General features: G+C 31.6%; 1 protein-coding gene and 1 non-coding gene across 2 annotated transcripts; both read left to right on the forward strand.

Moving 5' to 3' along the window:
• On the forward strand, positions 1-831 carry LOC126745706 (protein Dr1). The gene is made up of 2 exons (XM_050453680.1): positions 1-380; positions 451-831. Exons 1-2 carry the CDS (start codon positions 137-139, stop codon positions 738-740), a joined length of 534 nt encoding a protein of 177 aa, XP_050309637.1. The 5' UTR covers positions 1-136; the 3' UTR covers positions 741-831.
• Positions 832-10,922: 10,091 nt separating this feature from the next.
• Trnam-cau (transfer RNA methionine (anticodon CAU)) lies at positions 10,923-10,995 on the forward strand. The gene has a single exon. It is a non-coding gene; the product is annotated as a tRNA-Met (tRNA).
• Positions 10,996-14,610: the final 3,615 nt, after the last annotated feature.

The raw sequence follows: 14,610 nt of genomic DNA on the forward strand, positions 1-14,610 counted from the left end.
ACTTGTGACAAGAAACAGCTGTTTCTTAAAAAATAAAAATAAACAACAAAGCAAATAACAAAAAATAAACTGGATATTTAACAAAACATATTCCTGGAAAGCCTCCATTTAAAACGTTGTTTCTGTATAGCTAATAATGACAAGCACAAATAGATCTACTGACTTACCAGGTAACACTGAAGATGATGAGCTAACTCTACCTAGAGCCAGCATCAACAAAATGATCAAAGAACTTGTTCCATCTGTTCGTATTGCCAATGAAGCTAGAGAGCTAGTGCTTAACTGTTGTACAGAGTTTATTCATTTACTTAGTTCTGAAGCAAATGAAATCTGCAACCAATTAAACAAGAAAACAATCAATGCCGAACATGTTTTATTGGGTAAATATATTTTGTTTTCAATTTACAACCTCATTGATTTATTTTCCGTAATACAAACATTTCCTTTTAGCTCTTGACAAACTAGGATTTAGTGATTATCATGCCGAAGCTGAAGCGGTGTTAAAAGATTGCAAAGCTGTAGCTGCCAAGAGGAGAAGGCAAAGTACCAGGTTAGAAAATCTAGGCATTCCAGAAGAAGAACTGCTAAGGCAACAGCAAGAGTTATTTGCAAAAGCTAGACAGGAACAAGCATATGCTGACCAGCAACAGTGGGAACAGTTACAAGCAGCCGCTCAATTAGCTCAGCAAAGCCATCAGTCTGTTGCTTCAAATAGTGATGACCCTGATGACTACTGTTAGGTATAGAATTCGCTAATGGTATTTGTGTTTGTATGATAATATTAAAACAAAAAAACATTTTAATAATAAAACATGAAAGACTAGAAATAAACTTTTGGTGTTTAAATAGCAAAATGTCCTCAAAAGTTAATTTTATAAGGGCTTAGTTAAAAAGTGCTTTGTTTTCTTTGACTTGCTTAAGCACTTTCATGGAATAAATTTGGCATAATATTAAAAAACCTTCAAGAAATTAGAACATGCATAATTATCTATTTATACTTAAGTAGCTAATACTGAAAAAAATAAAGAAAAGATAAATCTCGTCTACATAGTGACTTAACACATTAAGCGTCATGCACATTTTTAATATCTACCTTATTGGACCACCATAATATTCTATGAACAGACATGGGTGTCTGTCCTGGCCTTCCAATGAAACTTGTGCGTTTTGCCTGTGGTGCGCCGCACAGTGCTTCGACCAATGGACAAAAATCGAACAAGTGACTTGTTTTTCAGAAGTATTTAAATACCTTATCTTAAAGACCACAAACAAATGGCCACTATTCCACAAAAATGTTATCGCAAATAGCATTTTTTGTTTATAAATATTTGCGCCAAAAATAATAAAATCTCGTGTGTTGACCAGTAGCTTTTTGTTATTAAAACTTGAGTATACTTTGTTGGTGTTTCAGGACAAGCGGTTAAAAGATCAAAGCTTTTTTAAACATGGACAGTGTACAACAAGGTATGTACTTTAATATCATGTATTAAAAAAATTAAAAGTCGCTTAACATTTAACCATAATAAATGTAAAAGTAGTTTGCAATTATTTTATATTTCTCTTTAAATTTGAAACTTTAAAAAGGCATATAAAAAAAGCCTCTCAAAACCATTTGTAGCTTTTACATTTTATCGTTAATACATTTATATATTATCATTTCGTATATAGTTTATCTGCGTCAGTCTGCGACGAAGCTTTAAATAATTTTTTTTCAGAGGATGTCAAATCAATAAAGAAAGCGGATCTTTTTGAGACATGGCTAGAATATCGGAATCAAAACCCAAAACTATTTATTTATGAAAAAATCCATTCCCTTTTAAATTTGAGCAATCCCTCGCCTCAAGTTGAAACTCACTTCACCAAGCAAAGCAGAACTATTTGCCTTCATTTTAATAAAAAAATGGAGTATAGCATCGCGAAATCGTATCAGATTTATGGAAAAAAATAAAATTTGGTTACAAACTGAGTTTCCATTACCAAAATTAATAGGCGGAAGAAAAGTCAATTTAAACTTACAAGTCGCTGGTCCATCCTGTATTCGTGGTAGGCCGCTAAAACCATTTACAGAATCTTCAAAGCGGACGAAACTTCGGCGCGCTGAAAAAATCACTGCTGGCAGAACATCTGATGAAATTTTATATGCTGCAAAACTTGCAATACTTCCTATCAGGCACTAGCTCTCTATTTAGATCTTGACTTATCAGAAAGAAAATACAATTTATCGCGCTCGGTAGTCAATAAAACAGGAGTACATATTTTTCCAAGTTTATATATCTTAAAATAATGTCAAAATGCTTTGTTACCCTTGAAAATTTGCGCCACCGAAATTTCAGCAGAAGTTAATTTACAAGATATATTAAATTCAACAGCTCAAAGCATTATTAAAATAGCAAATATACAGGAGAATAGAAAAGTGGAGCTGATATGCAAATATGGTTTTGATGGTAGTTCTGGCCATAGCCAATACAAGCAAAAATTTTCCGATATATCTTTGACAGATGAATATATGTTTTTAGAGGCTTTCGTTCCCTTACGACTACGTGATGTACAAAGTAAAAAATATATATATGGGTTAATTCTCGTTCATCATCTACACTTTTCTGTCGACCTTTTAAATTCATATTTCAAAAAGAGAATAAAGAGCTAGTGCGCAATGAAGAACAAGAAATTAAAAATAAATTTAATGACCTTAATAATTTTATTTTAAAATTTCAAAACGGAACTACTTGTATAGTATCATTTAAAATGTTGTTCACTATGATGGATGGTAGTGTTGCAAATATTCTCTATGAAAACGCAACATCTAGTCCGAAAGATCTAGTCCGAAAGAAATTAATTTGCTAAATACCAACTGTCGTTCAGAAGTAGAAAACTACAGCTTTGGTTTGTCCACATAACACTGCTGGATAAGATTTTTTGAGTGCTTACTTCACATTAGTTATCGATTGCAAATAAGATCTTGGCAAGTTAAAGGAGCAGAAAATAAGAAAATAGTGGAAAACAACAAAAAGAAAATACAGTCATATTTTAAATAAAAAATGAGGCTGATTGTGGACAAACCAAAGCAAGGATACGGGTCAAGCAACAATGGCAATACAGCTAGACGCTTTTTTTACAATCCAGACTTAAGCTCTGAAATAACAGGAATAGACAAGCGTCTTATAATAAATTTTTTGACTATTCTTGGAACTCTTTCTAGTGGCTGTCACATTCAGGTACTAAAGTTTAAGAAACTTTTAGATGAGACTAAACAATTATATTTAGATTTATATAATTGGTATTACATGCCAAGTAGCTTGCATAAGGTTCTGGTACACGGATCTGAAATACTTGATTCATTTTCTTTACCTATAGGACAACTTTCCGAGGGTGCTTTTGAAGCGAGACATAAAGAGACAAGAAAATATCGATTATTTCACACCCGCAAGTATTCTAGAACAAAATGTAATATGGATTCATTAAAAAGACTACTTTTAATATCAGAGCCCATTATCTCATCGCAAAGGACAGTCACTTCAAAGAAAAATGAGAATCGAAACCGAGAAGTCGAAAAATATATTATACGAGAGAAAAGGTCATTAATTGATGATTTAGACATAAATTTAGAAGATTCTGTCAGCAGTGATTTTAGCGATAATTCTGATTCAGATTAAATTTCCTTAAACCTAAACATAATATGTGTACATATTTTCCATATCTTTTTTAAGGTAAGATTTTTTTGTTATAGTTTTCAGTTTTAGTTAAAATACAAACAAAATTTTAGTTATGATTAGATTGATTTTTACATAAAACTTAAATGCATTTTCATACTTAGTATTAGTACTGTTTGTTTTTTGCAAAATTTAGGAGTTATTTTTTCCCACTTTTTACATTTATTGTTTGTATCTATAATATTTTTTTCCGTATCTTCTTTAAAGAAAAATTTGTAATTGTGTGTATATACATTTTTATTAATATTTTAAATACATTATATGTATAGTGATAGTTTTTTTGGACTAAATTTCTCTCGTAAGAAATACCAGCATACTAAAGATTACGAAAAAGAAATTTTTATTTTTCCAGCTCTTAATGTATTGGTCGCATATTTTCCTGTAACATAAGATATTAAATTCTCTAAATTCTTTCCATGAAAGGGCCTTTTATTGGTACAAAGTTGCATAAGTTTCGGAGCGTTACGCTTAGCCCAATAGAAGTAACTGATTTTTGTCCCAAGGTCCTATATACTCGAAGCACTGTGCGCCGCGCATTATCAGTTATGCGGTATTATTTGCTTCAGTTTTATTTAGCTCGATGCCAGTGTTGTTTGCTTTATATTTAATTAAGCGTTTTGATGTGTATTTTGTTTAAGTATTTGTGTAGTAAAGCAAAACATGAGAATGAGAACTGCAGAAATACTAAAATTAGCCATCAAGAAACAAAAATGATGGACGATGAATTTGAAAGCGAAAGTAGCGAGGGTAAGTTAGAGCAAAGTAATAATTATTTATTTCAATTAATAAGTTATGAATTTTGCAAGAATGGTTTGCTGAATTTCAATTTATAAAAAGCCCTTTTTAGTAAAAAAATTAATGTTTGTTCGGAGTTATTTTTTTACTCCTGCAGTTTTATTGTATGCATAGTGTTGATGTTGAGGTCCACAGAAGTCTCAGTGAGAGGCCTTTTAGTACTTAGAAGACTTTATTAGTGAAATAAATGGTACAAAAAGATTAAATTTGGAAAAACAAAAACTGCTTAGTCCAGGGTTGCCACCCGTCCCGATTTGGTCGGGACAGTCCCGATTTTACCACTAAAGTCCCGCGTCCCCACTTTAAGATCATATGTCCCGATTTTGGCTGATGCGCCCCGAAAAAAAAATTAAAACCAAATTATCAAAAAAAATCTGCATCCGTGCTTCGAACGAGTGCGGGTCGCAGAGTTGGCAGCAAAGCTTAACGTCTTGGCTAGTCGGGGGATGCTCTCTCACGGCAAGCACGATTTTGACTTTGATTTTACGCTAGTTGATTTTTAAATATCGCGGTGTATCGATAAACGTTATAAGTGTGTGTGTTTCATTAAAGCATTTGAAAAGGTAAGATAAAACCATTTTATTCAGTAGTTATATTTTTGTAGTTTTTTTTTGGTTCAAAAAAGATTTCTAGCATTTCAAAAAATATTTTATTCTGAAAATAGTATTAGATAGGATGTGGTTCTTTTATTCTAATTAGATTTAAAATGAAAGATATCTATGTATTCATTATTTTTCTAGATTGCATGAAAAGATGAGAGTATTTGGTAGCACAACCTAAACCATCAACTTCACAGGCGCAAGAGGGTGAATCTTCTTCTGATTCTACAGAGTCTAGAGAACAAAAAGAATACGTAGATCCATCTTTAAGTCCATTCAATCCTAAAAAGAAAAAAATGGCTTTGCAAATATAGGAGTTTGGCAAGAGGATTTTCCATGGGTTGCAGGTACATCAAATGAGCTATATGCCCGGTGCATTCTTCTTTGTGCATTCTGTAAAAAAGACTTTTCTATTTCTCATGGCGGTTTAAGTGACTTTGTTTAAGTGGCAGTTTAAGTGTGATAAACATTAAACTCTATAAGGATGGAAATGAACATAAAAGACGTGAAAATACTAACAACATTTTTTGTTGATAACAAGAACACACAAAACACTAGTAATGTGATAGTTGTGTTAAACACAATCAATCCTATAACTCTTTTGATTGCGGGATAAAACTTCTTCCGAAAATTCTGTATGACTCACATATTGGTAAGAAAATGTCTTGCGGGAGAACCAAAGCGCAAAATATCGTTAAAAATATTTTGGGGCCAAATTCTGTAGAAGAGATTTTAAATGATTTAATTAGCGAAAAAGAGGTTTAAAATTATTTTTCTGTAGCAACGGATACATCTAACAAAGGAAACAGAGAAATGTATCCCATCTGCCTACAATATTTTTCAATTGAAAAAGGTGTTCAATCAAAACTACTGGATTTCTTTGAGGAAGCTTCAGAAACGGCTGATGCAATTGCCAATTCTGTTACCAAAGCACTAGAAAGAGTAAATTTAAAAATTGAAAATCTCGCTGCTTTTAGTGCTGACAACACAAACGCAAATTTCGGGAAAAATAGATCTAGTTACACTCTTTTAAGAGAAAAAAATTCTCGGTTAATTAAAAATGGGTGTTTGGCACATGTTGTTAACAATGCGTTTAAATTTTCTTTTCAGCAATTAAATGATGATGTTGAAACAACTATTTTAAAAATTTATAACCACTTTAGTTCTAGTGCTTCCAGAAGGGAAAATTTAAAGGAATTTGTTGAGTTTGTAGATTTAGAATGGCAAGAATTATTAAAACATATTCCAACAAGATGGTTATGTTTAGGGCCTGCTATTCAGCGACTTCTTAAAAACTACCCTGCAATATTATCCTATTTTATTTCATTGAATAATGAATGTCCCTTACCTACAAAATGAATCTACTACTTCTACAGAATTATTTGAAATTGATAAGTTTTATGTTTCATTTTAGAGAACCGTTTAGAAAAAGAATTTTTTGGATCCTATGCTATGCAAAATATCAAGAACCTAAAACCTATGGAACAAACAACTTTAATTATTGATTTTAAGTTGGTTTTAACTCGGCCAATAAATTATCTGGAAAAAAAAATGATTTTTCTGAGAATAATATTTTTTTCATAATACAGCCATTAAATTTAAAAAAAGAATTTTCTTTTAATGAATTATTAAAAATTGTAAATGTTTTAAAACTAGATGAAATAGATGTTGATACATTATATTTAGAATACTCAATTATAAAAATTTGCCTTAAAGAAATTTGTGAAAAAAACATAACAATTATAAATAAATTGCAATCTATTTTTAAAGCTACATCAATTCAAATGCCCTCATTGTTGAACATAGTTTCTTTTTTATTAAGTATTCCACCATCTAATGCCTATGTCGAGCGAATATTTTCATCGATGTCGTTAAAGTGGACAAACACAAGGAATAGATGTTCAGTGGATTTAATTAAAAGCGAACTTCAAATTTCATATAACTTCAAGTTAAGTTGTGCGGAATTCGTAGAGAAGAAAAAATGATCTCTTATTTTGACAGCAAAATCAAATAAAAAGTATTCTTTTAAAAATAAATAAAATTATAACTTTAGTTTTTAGCATTTCTATTTAGTTAGAATTAGTCTATAGTGTACCTAGTACCTTTCTTAAATTTAAGTAACCTAGAAATATAAATTTTTCTTTTTAGATGTAGTTAAATAATTAGTCAAATGTATTAGAATGTAGTCAGGTTAAGTTTCTTTTTGGATCCTATTTCTAATAAATAATATTATTTAGTTTTTACTTTTAGGTAAATATAATAAAATGTAGATAACAAATTTAAGAGTAGTTTTTTTTTTAAATCAATTTTATAATATTTGGAATTTTTGGCTGTGTCAGTTCTGTCCCGATTTTCTAAACAGAAAAGGTGGCAACCCTGGCTTAGTCTTTCTACATTATTACATCATACACGATTACGTCATAATTCTTCTCTTTGTTTTTAGTCATAACGTCTACGGCTAATTTAGAAACACACTTAATACTTAAGCTACGTATACAAATGCGATGCGGATTGCTACATATCAATATAGTATGTTGATATGTAGCAATTCGCATCTATATTATAAGATCACTGTTATTTAAATCTGTTTTATATCTTATTCTCCGCCTATTAATCAATTATAATTTTAAAAAACACAGGACAATTTAAACAGTTCTATTAAATTGAATATTTTATTTTCAGATCCGTTTCATGATTCCGACGACAATTCTAGGGATCCGCTCTAAAAACCATCATCGGAAAAAGAATCTAGTTCCGGTCCAGGATATATGGAGTACTCTCCCTTGCATCAGGATAAATATTCAGATAGTAGTAAAAATAGTGACCGTGACTCGGACAGTGATGTCGAAGTAGCAGAAAACCAACACTGTAATGACGACAATTTAGTGGAAACTGAGCCTGGGGAAAGTCATGAACCATTTGGGCAAGTACAAGGCCGTCAGAAATCTTTCGTGTTTACTGAAAAAGGAAATATTAACGAAGCTCTTGTTGCACTGCTTGCCGATGGTTCACCATTTGACTTTTATTGTTTTTATTGATGATAAAACATGGTCTAAAATTGCGGATGAGACCAATCTTTATGCAACAGAGTGCCTTACAAAAGAATCATCTGACACGTCTAAACATTCACGAAAACACTCCTGGGTTCCCACTACTAAGGAGGAAACAAAAAAGCTGTTTGGTCTATTAGGTTATATGGGTATAGTAAAAATGCGATCTATGAGAAATTACTGGAGCACTGAAAATTTCTATTACAACAAAGTTTGTTAATCTACTATGCCAAGAAATCGATTCGAACTATTACTAACTACATTTTTCAGACAATGAAGAATCTGAAAATAATACAAATAGACTTAGCAAGATTCAACCTCTGATTAATACTTTTATTGAAAATAGCCAAGCTGCTGTTATGCCGCCTGAAACGGTCTGTGTCGATGAAAGCTTGATACCATTTAGGGGTAGAGTGATTTTACGTCAATATATGCCACAAAAAGCCCATAAATGGTTGGTAAACATAAGTTTTTAAGCTCTGCTGTAATGCTGGGTATACATGGAACATGAAGATATATACCAGAAAAGAGGCCGATGGACGAACGTCTGTACCTACGAAAGTGGTAATGCACCTCACTGAAAAATTGCTAAATCAAGGACGCACAGTTGTAACAGACAACTTCTATACCAGCTTAGGATTTAGCAAATAAGTTGCTGGAGGAAAACACTCATTTACTAGGGACATTAAGAAAGAATAGGAAAGGGAATCCTCAGAAAGTAATCGAAAAGAAACTGAAGAAGGGTGAAATGATAGCAGAAGAAAATGATGATGGTATAACAATTTTGAAGTGGAAAGATAAAAGAGACGTGTTAATGCTATCAACTAAACATACGGATGAAATGGTTAGTGTTATGAGAAAAGGTAAAGAGGTGCTGAAACCAAAAATGGTGATTGATTATAACTTAGGAAAAACCCCTATCGATATATCAGACCAATTTTCTAGCTATGGATCTGCCTTACGAAAACCATTAAATGGTATAAAAAAGTGGCCATCGAAATTATTCTTGGCACAGCAATGGTAAACGCTCATTTTTGTTATCAAAATGTCACGGAAAATGCAATGTCAATAACTAAATTCAGAGAGTGTATTATAAAGTCACTGCTAGTAGACACCTCAATAGAATGAAATTTCATTCCTTTAAAAAAATGCCAGGAAGTGCTAGAGAGGGCCGAAAATATTGCAAAGGTTGTTACAAGAAAAAATCTGAAGGATTAATTCCTAGAAGTAAAATTCGTAAAGTTACAACGTATTGTGATGACATTTATTGTCGCATAAACCTCGTTACTGCTTAGACTGTTTCAATGTAGCACATAATATTACCTAAATGTTGTTTTACGTTTCTTTGTGTATTACACATATTACCTTTAATACTCGTTTATATAATAAAAATTAGTTTTAGTTCCAAATAAAAGTTATTTTGTAGTACACTTGTTTTCTTTTTTATATGTAAAAAAGAGTTATCTAAAAATAGGTTTATATTATTCGACCATTTGTAAATCGGCAAAAACATATTCCCGTATTGGTGTCTGCTATGGCCCTGTATTAAAAATAAAAAAACATAAATATAAGGGGGCCACAACAGACCCACTGTCTAGAAAGTCCCATATATCTTTCTCAGTATGCCCACATATAGAAATATATTTTGGCTGGCCAGAACAGACACAATACAGCACTATATAAAGGAAACGTCCGTCTGCTTGGCACATTTGGTGACCCTGTAACTGCAGTGGCCTGCCAGGTAAAATCGTGAACAGAAACCAGTGTCTGCTTTGGCGCTCAATGTGTTAATAGAATCACAACTATAAAATTAATCAAATGCACCTAAATTGATGAAACTAAGAAGTTTGTCTTAAAGGCTAACTTAATTTGCTTCATGGAGGAACTAAACAAGTTTGTATTACATTTTTATTTATTATGCTTGGTGTTGACTTCTGCAATATTTATTACATATTTAGAACCTTCAACATTTAGGATCAAAAGTCAAATACTACTAAATTTTCTGATAAAACTGTGCTTATCTTTTTAGGAGTTACTAAAACTGAAGTTGAAGAAGCACTAAAAAAGAATTATGATTAGCTGGGTTTTAATAAACTTAATATAACTTAAATATTGAAAATACAGTTTATATGGTTGTAAAACAAATTAAAATAAAGTTAAACAATTTTATAGCCACTTAATTTAAAAAAAATCACAAGTAGGTATTGTTCAAAATGCAGACCATTATATCTCTATTATTTTTTTCACAATGTTTATAACATTTTCCAAAATAAAATTATTCTCTTTGTATAGTTCTGCAAAAGCATTTTCCATTGCAATTTTTATTTAGTGCATGTTGGCATATTGCCTTTAGAGATTCTATATGTGAATGTGACAACTTTTAGGGATATTTTAAGGAAAAAGTGAAAATTTTTGGTTGCTGAAAAAATACAATTTTTTTGCAGTAATTAAATTTGTATACGCCCTTTATATTTTTTTTCTGCACCGACAGTCGCATTTTTTCGACTTTTTTACTTATGTTACTGCCTTGTAACGGATCTAGGTAATAAATCTAAGGTAGGTAGGTATCTATCTATTATTAAAACTGTAAACTGCAAACCAAAAAATAACTAATTATTATTAATTATAATAATATTAATAATATATATTATAATTTTATAATAATTATATTACACGAGAGCAATATTACTAATATCGATAAGTATAATTTTTAGTTGATATGTAGTTATAAGAATTACGACTACGGTCAATCCCGTGTTTCCAAACAGGCCTCGGTAGCGCAGTAGGCAGCGCGTAAGTCTCATAATCTTAAGGTCGTGAGTTCGATCCTCACCCGGGGCATTACTTTTTTAATATTTTTTTCAGTTTTAGTCATTGCAGTTATAAGATTCAAATATATGAAATATTTAAATAACTTGTTCTAAGACCGTTTAATAATTGGCTTATTTACGCAATTTGAAATTAAGGGTAAGTAATAGGTTAGGGTAAGTACTAGCTATTACTTAGTATACTTACTTTATGGGTATATAGGCATTATTATTATGTATAATACCTATTACTTACCCTGATTTTATAGCAATTTAATTTTTTCCTACACTTTTTATTAAAACCAAAAAAGCCACAGGTATATTGACAACATACCCGCATATACTTTTAAGGGATCTGTTAATTTTCTCTCTCAATCCCTGTTAGTGTTTTGTGTGCAATAGTAAAAATTTTTGAAAATATTTATTTAATGATATATTACAAGCTTTTAATGACAAATTTGCTATTCAACAACATGGGTTTTTACCTAGCAGATCCACTGTAACAAACCTTTGCATATTGACCGATACTGCTTCAGGAGTAGTTTGTAATAATAAGGCTCAACTAGATGTTGTTATGACTGACTGTGCGAAGGCATTTGACAGGGTTGATCATGGGTTATTAATTGATAAATTATATGCAATTAGCTTTTCTGAATTGGCATGTGGCTTTATCTTCAAAATATAAATCAAAAGGTAAAAGCAGGAAAATCATTTTCAAATACATTTATTAGTAGGTGGGTAGTAATAATTTTCCTGAGTGTGTTCAATTTTACCAAAGCCTAGTTTTTGCTGTGATGATTTAAAAATATTTAAACGAATTAGTTCTCTTAATGATTCTAAAGATTTACAGAAGGATTTACATATCATCAACAACAAATGGTTTGTGGACAATAAAATGTGTTTTAATATCAGCTTTATCCGAAAAAATAGCCCTATATTATATGACTATAAATTAAATAATATTATAATTAGTAGAAAGACTGAATGTCAGGACCTGGGGGATTATTTGCAATCAAACCTAAAATTTAATAAGTAGGATATTAATATTAAAAAAGCGTATAGGGCACTGGGTTTTGTTATTAGAAACTCAAGGTGGTTTAAAATAGATACTGTAATTAGACTGTTCAATGCAATAGTTCGACCTCACCTAAAGTATGCACCTATAATATGATGATTATATGATGATATAATTAGGGTTGCAGATGATAGCAAATGCACAGCTTTAATTCTATTAGACTTCTCTAAGGCATTTGACACTATAAACCATGAACTCTTCTTCAATCTTAAATTTTGTTGAGTTTTCAGAGCACGCAATTGTACTTTTAATGGATTATCTTACAAAATAGATTTCAGTTTGTTGAAACATTAGATGGCAGATCAGAATATGGAAGGGTGAGTTGTGGTGTTCCACAAGGCTCAATTTTGGGCCCTTTACTCTTTAATATTTATACTAATAACCTCACCATTGTCTAAAATTCTACAAGGTACACCAATATGCCGATGATACATAACTTTATTATTTTTCTTTTCTTCCATCTGGATATATTAATGCAGAGAAAGTCATAAACGAGGATCTAAATACTTTGTTATCATTTTCAAATCATCATATAATCTTCTTATTAACCCGTCTAAGTCAAAACTTATGTTTTTTGGTAGAAACAAGGAGAGTGTTGAATATTTTATAACCATAAGTATAGGTGATGATTCTTTATCTTGTGAGAAAGTTTTAAAAAGTTTAGGGTTGTATCTGAATGTCGAGTTGCGCTTTAAATTCCATATTAAAACCTGTCTACAAAAGGCATATACCGCGCTGAAGTTACTTTATCCTCACAGGCATTCACTATCGCAATTTTTAAAAATTAAGCTGACTGACACATTAGTTTGAGCCATTTTAACTTTTGTGATGTGGTTTACTCCTAGTTGTCTAGATTTCACTGAAATACAAAAGATTCAACGGGTACAAAAATCTTGTTTAAGGTACATCTATGGAATTAGAAAGTATGAGCGGATCTGTCATAAACTAAAAGACTGTAACTGGTTAAATATGGCGAAGAGACGCAAATTACATTCTTTGGTTTTATTTTAAAAAATTATACTTAATAAGTGTCCTCCTTACTTGCTAGAGAAGATTAAATACCGAACAGACGTTCATAACTTAAATTTAAAATGTAAAGGGTTAATTACTCCACCACCTCACAAGATCAGTTTTTTTCAGCGATCTTTCTCTTATAACTTTTATCAACTTTATATAGACATTCCTACAGATCTAAAAGCTTTATCGGAGGGCTCTTTTAAAAAAAAGGTGAAATTACTGCTTTAGTAGCATGGTGTTTGGTTACGTCTTACGTGATGCTTTGATCAAGGTTTTTAATATGTATGTATGTATGTAATGTATGGAAATATATTTCAGACGACAAGTTTCCATATAAATGGATAGGGCGAAGGGTGCCTATAGAATGGCCTGCTAGATCTCCTGATATAACGCCGTTAGACTTTTTTCTATGGGGTCATTTGAAATCTATTGTGTTTACTCCCCAATCTGAAAGTTTGGACGAACTTCGTCAACGCATCGATAGCTGCCATGATATCCGACAACATGCTTTTGAAAATGTCCGTTAGGAATTATATCGCCTATATCATTGTTTGGCCAAAAACGGGCAACATTTTGAACACCTATTGAAATAAAAACTGATATTTTCATGTTTTTGTTTTCTATCTGAACAAATTAAGATAAACTAAGATTTTTCTAATTTTCTCGAAAAGGAATCGACCGATTTAAAAAAATCAAACGTCAAAATAAAAGACTTCGAAAGACCTTTTAAACAAGCTATTACTCGATAGCCCTTGCCATTTAAAATTTTTAAGGGGATGATCCTGGGGGGCAATGGGTAAAAGGGGGTGAAGTAATTTTAGGTTAGAAAGTTGTCCCCCTTGACAAACTTTTTGACGTATTTCGGCGTTTTTTTTTAACTTTTAGCTGTTCACATCGGCCAAGATACGCCGAGTTAACAGTGACTATTGGTTTTCATTATGGTCAGAGCAAAAGAAACAGAACGTAAAAAAAGAACGTAACAGTGGTTTTTGATAAATTTGTGGTGGGAAGTTTTCAAATGAACACCCTGTATATAATATAGTGAACAACAAAAAATATAGTAATCTGAATTTAATTATTAGAATAGATTTTATGTGCCCCAAGGTAGCCCTTGGACCTACAAACTTCACTTAAGATGACTAGAAATATTTATTTACTGGTACCAGTTATGTCGATTTTAAAAGGGTGTAAAGAGCCCGCTCTAGAAGTAAGAGCTAAATTAAGGACAAATTCAAATCTCTCATGTCAAAAAACTCCCAGGTACCAATTTTCATTTAGAAATCGCCATTACTTAGTAAATTATACAGGTAAACAAAATTAAAAATAAATCTTTGACACCCTATATCATGAAAAAAAACCAAGCAATTTAGACCACATATCCATAGAAACTTTTGTTAAAAAAATCACCCTGTGATGGATCGGATATCTTTTAGGGTGGTTTTTCGGATTAAAAACCACCCTATACCTTGGCTCCTTATATACTCGGCAGACCAAGATTCCAGAAGACTCGCTAACCTTCCACGCATCTCCACAGATGTCGTGCGGTGTAGACCAACG

This window comes from Anthonomus grandis, chromosome 16, assembly GCF_022605725.1.
Source record: "Anthonomus grandis grandis chromosome 16, icAntGran1.3, whole genome shotgun sequence".
In the NCBI taxonomy this organism is placed as follows: Eukaryota; Metazoa; Arthropoda; class Insecta; order Coleoptera; family Curculionidae; genus Anthonomus; species Anthonomus grandis.

Coding starts and splice junctions, on each gene's coding strand:
- LOC126745706 (XM_050453680.1), top strand. CDS start 137: ATGACAAGCACAAATAGATCTACTGACTTACCAGGTAACACTGAAGAT. Junction 381..450: donor TGCCGAACATGTTTTATTGG/GTAAATATATTT, acceptor ATTTCCTTTTAG/CTCTTGACAAACTAGGATTT.